Below are 14133 nucleotides of genomic sequence, written 5' to 3' on the forward strand. Positions count from 1 at the left end.
GTTGCTAGGCATATTTACATCTTTTCATTCTTTATTCTCTTACCTACTCATCCCTGTTGTTATCTTTGTAATATACATCAACATTTCACTGTTGCTAAGGGAGTGGCCATGGTTGCTAGGGCCAGTTGTGTCAACATGTTTTGAACAATAACTGCAGAATAACACCTTCAGAAACATCCCCACCAAGTTTCAGCCCATTCATCATGTAGTTTTCAAGATCTAAGTTTTTTACCAAAATTGAGATTGTTAGACCTAATTTGCATATCACTAATGGAATGATCATGTTGTGAATACATTTTCCTCTACACATGCCCAGATGCATCCCCATTAATTTCAGCCCAATCTGCTCAGTACTTTTGGAATGATACATTTTGACCAAAAAGACACATTTTAGACCTGATTTGCACATCACTGATGGGATCGTCATGTCATGAATACTTCTTAATCTACACACCCCAAGAACGTTCTCATCAAATTTCAGGCAAATCTGCATAGTAGTTTTTTGACCAAAAATAACAATTTTGGCCCAAAACACACATCTCTGATGCGATCATTTTCATTTGAACAATTTTCCACCCCACCAAATACCAAGGACATCGGTCTGGCAGTTTTTGACAATAAGTCACACACACACACACATACATACATACATACATACATACATACATACATACCGTGTTTTTTAAGATAATTATGATGAGAAAGTATGTACAATTATTTCATTTGCATTATGTTTCTACTATGCCAAGGATTTCGCATCGCGACAATTCGAGCAGGGACAACAACCAAAAGGCATACATTCTATTACATCTGCTGTGGGTTTAAATACACCATTGAATTCGACTATCTATCAGCGACATGGAATATACTTTAAAATTAAGTCCATATCATGTGGTGCGTTCTAAGCCAATCACTGACAGCTATATGAATACGATGTGTTATAAAAACTCATAATCAGATATGAGGTAACACACCTGTAGATATATGTGCTAAATGTCCAATTTGAAATGTTGGCTATGGAGCGCTATATACTGAAGCAACATAAAGCCCTTCTGTGGACCGTGCTTCAAAGTTCCTTTGTTTTCCGTGTCTCAGAGTTTCGTTAAAAGTTTAGTTCAACATCAAAACATCGATAGGTTTCTCCCACGTCATACCGAGCATTTGCAACGTCAAATTTATAGTTATGGTTATCAAGTCTGAGTAGTACAAAAAAAACCATTTTAAAGACATTACTAATACTGTGTCTCAAAACAAACCCTATTATCAATTGCTGGAATAAATATTTCTGAATAAATACATGGTACATTATTACTGTATGTCCGACAACTAACCCTATTTTCAATTGCTAGAATAAATATCATGTCTGGATAAATAAGTGGTGTATCTGTTCCTCTGGAATATATAATCCGAGAATATACCAAACGTCATGGTCTCATAATCTAGTCGTTCGATGTATCCTGTTTCCCGCCCGCAGGTCGTTGTTGTCCTGAAAATATAAGTGAAGGTTATGAAAATGATAGATTTTATTACTTTTAATTCAAATGATTATACAGTGTCTAACATGAAGCTATACAAATAGAATGAATGAATGAATGAATGAATGAATGAATGAATGAATGAATGAATGAATGAATGAATGAATGAATGAATGAATGAATGAATGAATATTATACCATGCACTAGCCAGGTTCAACAAAGAATATGGAATATATACTCTGGTCGTTCTACGTCAAGACATCGCGAGTCTATGTATTCGAAATATGAGTCAAAACGTTTAAATTGCTATTCATTTTTTTCAAATATTACTGCCGATGGTATAATTATATTTGTTTCCAATAAAATGTCCTTAAACCTTGTTGCAGTACGTTTAAATGGTTTATTTCATTTAGGCAGAATGAAGCAATAAATTGCGATCTGTCTACCTTAGGCAGTTTCTTATTGGTTTCAGCGTGGTTGCATTAATATTAAATAGACCGGCTGATTTGAAATGGGCTTATATCTTTCATACCTTGTGTCTTTGTAGTCTCAATCCAGTCAATGATTGATGTAACCCTAGCAAACACGTTAGGATAGGTAAGAGAATCACAGCCTCCTCGAAGGAAACTAGTCAGACCTGCCAGGTACCACCGACCGTTCGCTCTTTGGCAGACAAGTGGTCCACCACTGTCACCCTGCAATGTGGCATAAGTGGCATGTTATTCTTGAAAGCATTCACTTCAAGTTCAATCATGTCTATGGATTCAGTTTTGAAAGTAGCGTTCCCTATTGAAGTACCCTTAGAAGACAAGGTAGATAGTACAGACATACAGACAGATTTGGAATAATTAATAATGATTATTTCGCAAGAATCTGTGGCTGCGCTCTCTCAATATCGTATAAATTCCAGTCAACCAGTACGCATACTCTATCTCAATATATCAGATTATGTTTAACTATTGCCCATAGCTTCCATTAAGTGTAATAATGTTAGTTCAATCTTTGTTATGCAACGAATTATGTTGGAAGTATAGTGTCGTGAACGTACATAGCAAGCCGACACGTGATTATCAGTCCAGCCAGCACATATTCCAGAATCAGGAATAACTACGTCATCATACACATCGCTGCATTCCTGTTGATTCCACAATGTCAGTTCTGCTTCTTGTAGATCATTCACTGAAGAACCTTAAAGAAAGATATAATAAAGATATGATGTTTAGATTGGCCGATATCGAGTAAATATATGAGAGAGAGAGAGAGAGAGAGAGAGAGAGAGAGAGAGAGAGAGAGAGAGAGAGAGAGAGAGAGAGAGAGAGAGAGAGAGATAAAAGCACCGTTCAGTGATTAAATTAACACCCACAAAGGAGCTGATTGTATGGAAGTGAACAACCAAGTAATATCCATGTGCTATTAATTAATAGATTCCGGTACCAATATTATAAGTAGCGCCCCAACCAGTTACAGTGCAGGTCTCGCCATCTTTGAAGAAGGTCGTGTCATCAGCTGGTGGAAGACATGGTGGTTTGATGAAATCATTATATTCCAAAGGAGCATTAATCTTCAATAACGCTGCATCCCAGCCGGCTTCAACAACACCATACTGGAAAAGAGGATGAATGTATAACTCAACCACTTGTCGCCTCTGAAGGTGTTCGGAGCCAAGTGAATGGGACACAAAACCAGCTTTGATTTCAATGTCAGAGGCAAGTTCAAATTCACTACAGGTGAAGCAGATGAAACAACTTTATTACATTGTCTCACACTCAGGGTATCAAATAACTCATAAAATAAAACAACACTAACAGTAACTTTGGTTACAGGTTGGCATTGACTCTTAGACAGACAGACAACTAGCTTACATCTTAAACGTGCTTGCATGAAATCGTGCTATAGTAAAAGGATATATAATCCTAACACTTAAACATGCATTCCTATGTAGGTTCATCTTGGTATGATGATGTTTTTAAAACAAATTTCATTTTCATTGCTACCTGTTATTTAATTGGTAGAAAGAAATTAAAGTGACTATATGGATGAGGATTGGGTATTTGTTTTGGATTTTTTAATTTTTTATTTTATAAAACAATTTTATCATGGCTTCCTACTTGAGAATTCATGTGAATCAACATATGCCAAGTCCTTTTTTGTAACTCAATACATTGCAAAAGATTAATACATGTGTAAAATCTTGGTTACTGTACGTACAATAACAAACTTTGTACACAAATTTTAGCTTTTTTGCAATGTATTGAGTTACCAACACAGACTTGGTCTATGTTGTTTCACATCGATTTCTCAAGTAGGAAGCCATGATAAAATTGTTTTATAAATTAAAAATCCAAAACAAATACCCAATCCTCATCCATATAGTCACTTTAAGCAAAAAGACTATATTGACTATTGATTATAGACTTACACGCAATGGGCTGCAGTCAATATCCAATTATGATCGATTACAACACCTCCACAGAAATGATCGTCATTGTCCTGGAGTAGGGAAACCTGCCAGGGCCAAGCTCCCAATTCCGAATTCCAACCATTGACTATACGATCCGATCCGTACATGCGTGTACCGCACATGCCAGAACCTATAACAACAATTAAACACTATTTTGATAAAAATTAAATACCCACAGTTTGGCGATAACTTCCAGCTTCATATTGTCACACATACCACCCTGATCACACAAAATAAGTCTGGTACATTTAGGAAAACAGGTGTCCCTAATTCCCAAATAATATATGTGTTATCCGTAATGGGAGGTCAAAAACTAAATAACCATCCCAACACCAAGATTTCACTGAAAAAAAAGCACAACCTCTCCGATTTTCGGTTTCCAAACAGTGGCCCTTCCGCAAGTTACTTACTCTAAAATAATACCCACCCATCCCTCCACCCTTTTAAATATCAAATATTTCAAAATAATGAAAATGCTATCTGATTGTGAAAAGGAACTCAAATGTCAGAGTCGACTCTAAGGACTCTATCCCACTGATAACATTGATAATTTGAAAGGCGCCTTGGTAGTTTCCCACTAATGCATGTACCACTACAGCAAATGCACCTGTTTGAAGCTAATTGAACTCCCAAAGACTAGATGAGCGAACTACTGACATTGTCTTGGCCAATGTCAACATCCCCGCACCACCACATTATCCCCAATAACTTGCTAACACCCCTCCCTTCACTCCGTCAGACCCACTTCTCCTCACACCACAACAAACAATTCACTGCATGGTTGTCACCAGCGATTTACGAGTCAATTTGAAAGTAAAATGTGACCTCCCCTAATTCTCAGTTGGTAAAATCTGGTCCTTCACCGAGGACCGCATTTTAAAATGATATCTTCCCCCTTAAATTCCATGCTCTCCCCCAAACATAATTACTGAAGTCTCCCCCTAAATGCAGTCGCCATCTTGGGTCATGTCAAGTTAGGTCAATTCTTCGCCTTTCTGTTCGATGTGACGTCACAAGATTATCGCACGATCCCATGGAAACTTACTCCTAGTGTTTGATCACCTTCACTGGCGCGTCTTTGAAAGCTTTAAATACCTCTTCATACAGAATCGATGTACAATTTATCCCATATCATATTTTCTTTAAAGTACAGATATTTATTTACAATAGGAAGTACTGGGTATATATGTCCACTAACCTGATAGAATGCCTGGATCGGGTATGCAAGTTTCCGAATCATTGCTGTTCGGCAACATGTCGCAATCTATAATCCAATCTATTCCTCCAGCGTTGAACTTCGGCTCACATTGCTCCCTGGCGAGCTGGCAGAAATGTTGACAAGGTGGCCTATAAAATCCGTCATCGCTACACTCTGGTGCGAACAGTGCACACATGAAATAACCTATGTGCTCATAACATGGTCCGGCTCTTTGCTGACGTTCCCTCTCCAGGAACCTGGCGATAGCGTTCGAGCTGGAGCGTGTACTTGACTCCGAAAACTGTCTTAGTCTACCATAATTCAGTTCTAGATTTCGGCAGATCTCAACTGTTATGTCCACACAATCTGTTTAACATGAAATTTTGAGATTCGCTAATATAAAGGTTAATCTATAATTACATGTGAAAACGTCATCAAACACATCGGCCTCTACCACAATATGTCAACGTACTTGCTGTTCGTCTCTTACTAGTAACAGGCCGATCGCGTCGCGACCCAATTTTCGAGACAGAACCTGCCATAACATTAGTATAAGTGATGTCTTGTAGGTGTATTTGTTTATTGTAATTTGGAAAGTCTAGTCGCTTCCTGCTATAGTTCACTATTTCAAAGATTCCACAGTATTGTAATACGACTGAGGGGAGAATCATTTGATTTTGCGGGGGGGGTGGAGGAAGTGGGTATTCATCAATTTTTTTCAAATCACTTCGACAGCAATAATTTGTTATTGTCAGTCCTGCATCAAATTTATTTTTCCATATGCAGAAGTAATGCAATTTTTTTTCTCGGTTACCAATTTTGTAACACATCGCAACAATATTTTTTGTTTACTTCTGTCTGGGTTTTTTTCTCAAGCCGTTACGGGATCAAATTATTATTTTTCTCCTTCACCTGCCGACAATTTTTTTCCTAACCCCCCCCCCCCCGACTCTATGCAACAGTGTAGCGAGTGAGATCTTTTAAATCACAAAGTCAATATATTACAAGTATGTACTGTATCGTCCGTTTACACCCCGGATTTTAACATTTGTTTTAAACGTTGCCCTCTGATGAAAACATATTAATTATGTAATAGATTTTCTTATTTATATTTTTTGTCTTTATTGAAGACGAGAAATATAAATAAGAAAATTATATTAAATATCAATTGAATTTTCTGTATACTTCGATTTTATTTTACTCTTCTTATTCCAGTTGAGCTTTGTAGCTTTTAGCTATTATTATTATGTGTTCTGATAAATTATAAGTGTCATGCTCAACGCCTTCTTTAGTAGCAGTAATGTGTTAAGTTTTAAAAATAGTTACTTACCACACTGACGTCCAGCATAACCTACAGTACAGCGACAACTATACTCGTTCACTCCATCAATACAAGTCCCACTGTTGACACAAGGCATGGAGCCGCATTCATCAAAGTCTATTAGAATAATTACCGAAATGTATATATTATTATTATTTGATTTCTTAAAAGCGCACTACCGTACGTCTCAGTGCTCTTTACACAATAAAAAGGAGTGCATATAAAAGGTACCAATACTAAAATACTAAAAAATGCCATACAATAAAGTACTAAAATGTGTCGTACACAAGAAAAGAAAACAAAAGAAAAATTAAAATCTTATACTCCATAATGAACTTTAAAAAGATGGTTTTCAGGGTGCGTTTAAAACATTCAATAGAACAATTAGGAGTGATTTTAAAAGGTAGTTCATTCCATAGGATCGGTGCTGCGATGGAAAAGGCGCGGAAACCATACATATATCCCATATATATTAGGGAGCTGTCATTATATACGACCTGGGGGCTGTCATTCAGGAGGGTCATTCGGAAATGCCACATACACAGGAGGTGCATTGAAAACAATTGAAAGACAGGTGCACTCGTCTGCAATATTTTGATGAAATTTGATACTTCTATTACTCTACGTAGCTTCCTAATAAAGGACTGCAATTTAAAGCTCCTACATCAGCCTCCCCCACCTCTACACTGCTATAGACACTCCATAGTAGAATTTCAAGGCGTTCTGAAGTTATTGAACTTAAATTTCAGCTTCTTTTCACCATTTTCGTGGTACTTATAGAAACAAATTTTTGCAAGAAGGGGGCTTAGGGTGGTAGCAAAACATTTTGCGAACAATTGGTGGGGAGGGGGTACTCAAATTTAACAACGGTTCTTCAGCAATTTCTCTGCAACTTCAATGCAAAATCTGTAGTCCTTGAAGTCATTCTATCCTACGAAACTATCATGCTCTTTCATGAACCTCATCATCCTAACACCAAACCTCCTTAACATCCTATAGTCCTATCTTACAAACACTGTCCTATCCATCGAACTTCTCATCCTACTATTGACCTTAATTACATGCCATACACAATTCTTACCTATTTCACAGTCGACCCCAACGTATCCCGGGGTACAGATACAAGTATAGTTATTTTCTCCAGAAGGTAGACAAGTTCCATTATTATGACAGGGTTCCGTCAAACATGGTGTTACTCCTGTTAAAAGATGACAAGGGAACATTCAGAAAAAATAATATCAGCATCGGAGGAAAATCATAGACAACTATTTTCGAACAGTCAAAGAAACAACCATTACATTCACCAGTTCTGGTGCTCTAGCAGAAATGTTGCCCCACCAGACATACGTTAAAACATGGTTTTCATTTTGTCGTCCCGAGACTAAAACTTGTGGATATGAAGGCATGATAAATATTATCATAGACCAAGATGGATATGTGAATGATTTCCAATTTGACGACCAAAAGGTGAATGATCTTTAAGGGGTTCAAAGTAGATGGTTGAAATTCCACCACAAATGTCTAAATATACTCACGGACACAGTCCTCAGATTCTTGTGCTGTCGGCAAAATTGAACAATTCACAACCCATCCATATCCACTCTCTACAAGACTACCCTCACAGTTCTCCCTGACGTCTTCACAGAATCCCTGGCAGGGAAGTCTATATGTTCCATTTATACCACATTCAGGAGCAAGTGCAGAACACATGAATAAATCAACGTGTTCGTGACATCCCTCAGTATCCATACTCTTTTGGAACGCCAATTCAGACTGTTGACGAGAAAGTCCGGTAGGGCTGTAGAAGTCCGATCCACCGTAGGGCAAGAGATGCTCACATTCCGGTATTCCGATATTCTCACAGTCTGGAGTATTCATAGTAAACACAAGAGAAACAAATGAATGGTGAGTAATGGCCATACAGATATATGAAATGAATAGAACAGTGTATTGAATGCCAATAACAATGTTGTAATTGCCCTTTAATAGAATGAATATGCACATAATGACAAGACAAAAATGGACATAAGACAAGTCATTGCTTTCCGTAATACAACATTTACACGAACAAGATACCTGGTCCAAATTGACATAAGTTTGCTACACTAGATTAATTATCAATGACCATCAATCTTATCATGACTGTCTTATCACACGTACCACGCTTTCGAACCATACGTAATGCTTTGATCTCTTATTGTTTTGAACATATGTAGAATGTATATACCCATTCTCCAGCCAAGTCTCTCTCTCTCTTTCTCTCTCTCTCTCTCTCTCTCTCTCTCTCTCTCTCTCTCTCTCTCTCCCTCCCTCCCTCCCTCCCCCCCCCGTCTCTCTCTCTCTCTCTCTCTCTCTCTCTCTCTCTCTCTCTCTCTCTCTCTCTCTCTCTCTCTCTCTCTCTCTCTCTCTCTCTCTCTCTCTCTCTCTCTCTCTCTCTCTCTCTCTCTCTCCATCGATCACACAGTATTGCCTAGTTTTAATAGCTGGCCTAATTTTAATGATGATCATGAAACGGTTTAACGTTTAATCAAATACCAAAATCAGAATATATTTTACCCACATTTTACGGCATGAACCGTCAATTCAAATCCACCATAGGTTACGGAATGATCTGAAGCAAAGTGAATCCAGACATATTCCGATTCCGAGGCCCAGTCATCTGGAGTTGAGAATCCAGAATGGCGGATGTGACGGGTTGCCTCTGAGGGTAATCTTCCATAACCAACGCTCACGTTATCTCTAGAATATTGGGTTTCAAAGTCAAGAAATTGAACATCGATTGCAAAGCCTACATCGCAGGACACTAACCATATACAGCTTTCAAGGTTTGGATAGTTGGCTGGGTAATTCGTTGAACTTATCTGCTGCCTTTCGAACGGAGATAGGTTTATGTCATAGAAACATTCTATTGAATGAAAATAGCGAAAGGTGTTACTTTGAAGTCATAAAAGATAAATCATCTGTGATACAGGTACTAGAAATACACGTCATTCAACATGCCATACCCTGCACCCATTTAAGGATTGGAATGGGCATTTCTTAACAGTATGAGACGCCAACCACTGTTTCTTAATTCTCACAAGTCAGAGTACATATTTTCTAGAGCAGGTCTAGGGCATCTGTCAAGTGCGACCGTAAAGAGACAGGTGCTGTGTACAACCGACATTTGTAATAATTGCCGAAATTTGTGTACTTTTCAATAATTATTTCTGATGTTTTTAATAAAATTGCCCCCACTGGTGATGAATGATATCTACCCTCCCTCCCTCCCTCCCTCCCTCCCTCGGGTTTCAACCTGACCGCCAGCCCACTGCCCATCCAGTAGTGAGAATGCTTTTCCCACTCCCCACCACTGAAACGTTTGTGCTATCCACTATAATACAAACAATTCCTTTTGATGTACACAATCTGCGCCTCTCCAACTGTAACAAAATCAGGACTTCTCCATCGCAATTTTTCCTTGTTTGCTCCCCTTCCGCTACCCACAAAAAATGACCATCCACTGAACATTTGCGTAAGCAAGACTTCGTTTACTGCACCTGAAGAGTCTCGTGGTTTTACGATAATATCAATGGAAACGAAAAATTAGTACATTTGATAGTTGTCCTTGCTTATGCGTAGATGTTTTGAGAGATGGCAAGATTCAGGTCAATGGAATATTATTAGCTTATTATAATTTACCCTGTAGGTATAGAGAATTTATAAACACTTACTTTGTTCACTACGAATTTGTAAACTCCAACCACTGTAACCAGAGGATAGACTGTAGTAAGACATCCAATTTATCCACATTACGTCACTTCCTAACCGGAAATCATTCGGCAAAGTATTTCCAGACATACGTTTGTGTAGTGAGTCAATATCAAAAGCATTATTACCAACACCAATGTCCAAGTAATCATTGTACCTTGTATCAAAGTTTTGAAATTCGACAATGAGATCAGATTTATTATCAGTTTTGATATACCACAAGCAGTTGTCATTTACGTCATACAAGCCAGGATAATTTGGTGAAGAGAGATGTAAGAATTGGTTGCCCTGAACAGTGACGTTTCCACCACATTCTGAAAAAGAAAATGTTGCCGTCCGAAAATTAAAGTGTACACCTCAGAATATATAATTATTACAAACAGGAAAGTGTGAGTTGTATTAAGGATCTATCATTAAAATAAAACCAGGAAAGCAAAAGGATATCGATTGCCTGCCATTATGATTGTTGGTTATTATAAAGTGTCATATTTGTACTCATGAATGCATGTTAGCCTACTGCTTTTAGAAAAATCGTGATATTGTCAAAAAGGATGCAATTACTATCGTAGAATATGTAACCACTTGCCATTTCAGTCTCACCAATCGTGTATTTATCTACTTGTTATAGCTCTTCCCAACGTCTAAACTTATTGAGAATGCTAACTTACGAGAATTATCGCAAGAACTGTTCAATAATGTAATATCGTCCACGGCTATGTCACTTTCAAAAGCAGTTCCACGAATCCCTTCAAATATCATGGAATGGTCTTCTGCAATGGTATAAGCCACTTGTGCATATCGCCAGTAGTTGTCTAAGTCTCCTGTTCTGCTAAGCAAGAGAACTTCGGCACCTCCCAAAGTTTTAAGAATCACATTCAGTGTGCCCATGTTAGCACCATACATATGATACCAAAACTGAACACAAGACTCTTCATCTGACGATTGCTGAAGAGGAGAAACCAGTCTTGCTACGTCACCTGTAGAGCTTGAAGATGCTTCAATGTACATGTAGTAGCCTTCAAATAGAGAGACTTAGATGTTATTTATTTGTGTGCATACAGTTTGTCTATTCTGACCAGACAGACAGACAGACAGACAGACAGACAGACATACCCGCCACACACACATACATACATACATACATACATACATACATACATACATACATACATACATACATACAAGGTCCAAAAGGTTGGAAAGACCGTAACGTCGAAAAAATTGGCTTTTCCTCCAACTGAGTCATGTCACTTGCATTTTAGAAAACTATTGTCTAACTTCAAACTCAAGCCCTGGCGCAACCAACACGAAATTTCCCTGCAGTTGAACTGATCTAGTACCGTGTTACAAACTTCTTTAGTTCAGTTGTGTTTTGACAAGTTGATGAAATAATTACCCGTGCTTGTTCCCGATGTGTGGTCAACATATGGCCCAGTAGAAGAAGATGGCGTTCCACCACTATCTTTGGTCCAATCAAAATCGTCTGACATATTCTGAGTATATCCACACATTCTATTCCTTTCAAAGGTACATGTGTTATTGAGATCTGTTGAAATAACGTGAGTCAACCGATATCCATCTTTCATCATGTTAAGCAATGAACTCGCTGTGATTTCTTGGCCTACTTTTATTGCCGTTTGTTCTTTTGTTATTCTATGAGCGCCTTGTACCCACTCTCCAGGCAGAGATCGCATTCAAGGCCGCTGGGAAGGAGTGTGCCTTGTATGAAGGCTATATATATATATATATATATATATATATATATATATATATATATATATATATCGGACATTCCCTCTCCTGAGAATGTCGTGGAGGGATCCGTACTGTCACTGCCAAGACATCGTCATGGCCGCAGCCTTGTCACGGCGCTCTTTGCAGAGGAAAATATCTGACACAATTTTCCATGGGATTCGGTTCAGTACCGAATCTCGTACTTACAAGTAGTCAATCAGAATCCTTCTTACAACAAACACTCGATGATCAAAATTGAATCAAAGAGAACCATATAGCAATAACAAGCTGTGCTCGAGCTACATTTATTTTCGAACAGAGCGTTCTAAGGTACAGTAAGCGTATGTTTCAGGGTATTATACTTTTCATTCATTGACTAAATCCACTCAGCCCTCGCGTCTTGTAGGAGAACCGATGATGTGGTGTCAGATGTAGGTACAAGGCGTTCACAGAAGAAAAAAGAACAAACGACAAGAAAAACAGGAAGTAATTAAAGAATTCGTTTATTAAAGTCTGAGACAATCTGATTAAAATCAGATGTGGATGTCGGCTAATCGTTCATTGTTATTTTACCTCTGTTTATTGCTTCCATTGACCTTCGTAATACATGTTTACTTTTCGTCTTGATCGCCTCCTCTACCATGAACGATTAGCCGACTTCTACATTGGATTTTAACCAGATTGAGTCTGAGATAGAGTTTGAAGAAATTGAAGATAAAAACAAATATTATTCGTAAAAAGCTATTGAAAATATACTTCATTATAGCAAGCACACTTCACGTCATATTCAACTCGTACACCACGCAGACGTGTGACCACCATTGTCACTGATGTCAACAAGAATGTATAAATTAGATGAAGTACTTTACAGCCTACATATTAATAGGAAGGGGAAGAAAAAGTTCTTCCGTGACACCATCCGCATTACTAGTATCCAGCATCAAACGTTATTCATTTATTTAGAGATTATAATCATGGTGCTGTAATTGTGGAAAGGTAACTCTAAAGTCGTCGTTGTCAAGAAGAGTTGATACAAATTGAACAAATTATAACTTACATTCAGCAGCAAAGACTTCCAGCAAAAATCCACTATCAGTACCATAGCCATCAGACGAAAATGTTATCCAGATATGTTTCGATTCAGAACTCCAGTCACCAGGTATGAATGCTCCGTATTCGTAGATCTGTCGAGTTGCATCCGATGGTACACTTCCATAACCAACGCTCACATAATCGCCGTATTGGGTATTAAAGTCCACAAATTGCACATCGATTGCATAGCCTTCATCACAGGACACTAACCAAGTGCAGTAATGTAAGTTTGGATAATTGGCTGGGTAATTGTTTGAACTTATCTGCTGCCACTCCAGTGGTGAGAGGTGAACGGCATTGAAACATTCTATTGAAAAGAGTTAAGATTTTACTTTAATAGCAAATTAGGACCCATCACTAATTTTTAACAATATCCCAGTGAGCCTTTTTATTTCTTCCTTTACGACACTTGTATTGATTTCTAGCAACTGCGATTTTCGGTGATAAAATAGCACTTTGATAACTTTGAAATCTTGTCAAAAAGCCTTACTACATCTGCTTTGCCATTTTGGGGTGACCTGCCAAGGTTTGTAAGTCCTGCTGCAACAAACTCTTCTTCCTTTAAGTTCAAAGCAAACTATGTATAATCCCACTTTATTGAACACTCACAAAGTAAGACTCACCTCTCCATGCCACCCCTGTCAGAGAATCTGTCAGCCCCTTTTATGAATAAATCATGTTTATTAATGAATGCTATCACTTTTGAATTTAGATATGAAACTTCAAGTATTGCAATTTATGAACACTTACTTGGCATTCTACGTATTTCTAGACTCCAACCACTGTTACCAGAGGTTTCACTGTAGTAAGACATCCAATTTATCCACATTACGTCACTTCCTAACCGGAAATCATTCGGCAAAGTATACCCAGACATACGTTCGTGTCGTGAGTCAATATCAAAAGCATTATTACCAACACCAATGTCCAAGTAATCATTGTACCTTATATCAAAGTTTTGAAAATCGACAATGAGATCAGATTTATTATCAGTTTTGATATACCATAAGCAGTTGTCATTTACGTTATACAAGCCAGGATAATTTGGTGAAGAGAGATGTAAGGATTGGTTGCCCCGAACACTGAAGTTTCCACCACATT

General features: G+C 38.0%; 1 protein-coding gene across 1 annotated transcript; it reads right to left on the minus strand.

Annotated features, from left to right (window-relative positions):
• Positions 1-5130: 5130 nt before the first annotated feature.
• LOC144444987 (atrial natriuretic peptide-converting enzyme-like) lies at positions 5131-8205 on the minus strand. The gene is made up of 4 exons (XM_078134537.1): positions 7992-8205; positions 7538-7654; positions 6466-6573; positions 5131-5501 (listed from the first exon to the last, which is right to left on the minus strand). Exons 1-4 carry the CDS (start codon positions 8203-8205, stop codon positions 5131-5133), a joined length of 810 nt encoding a protein of 269 aa, XP_077990663.1.
• Between the last annotated feature and the right edge of the window lie 5928 nt (positions 8206-14133).

The sequence above is a fragment of the Glandiceps talaboti genome, chromosome 13, assembly GCF_964340395.1.
Source record: "Glandiceps talaboti chromosome 13, keGlaTala1.1, whole genome shotgun sequence".
NCBI classification, from domain to species: domain Eukaryota; kingdom Metazoa; phylum Hemichordata; class Enteropneusta; family Spengelidae; genus Glandiceps; species Glandiceps talaboti.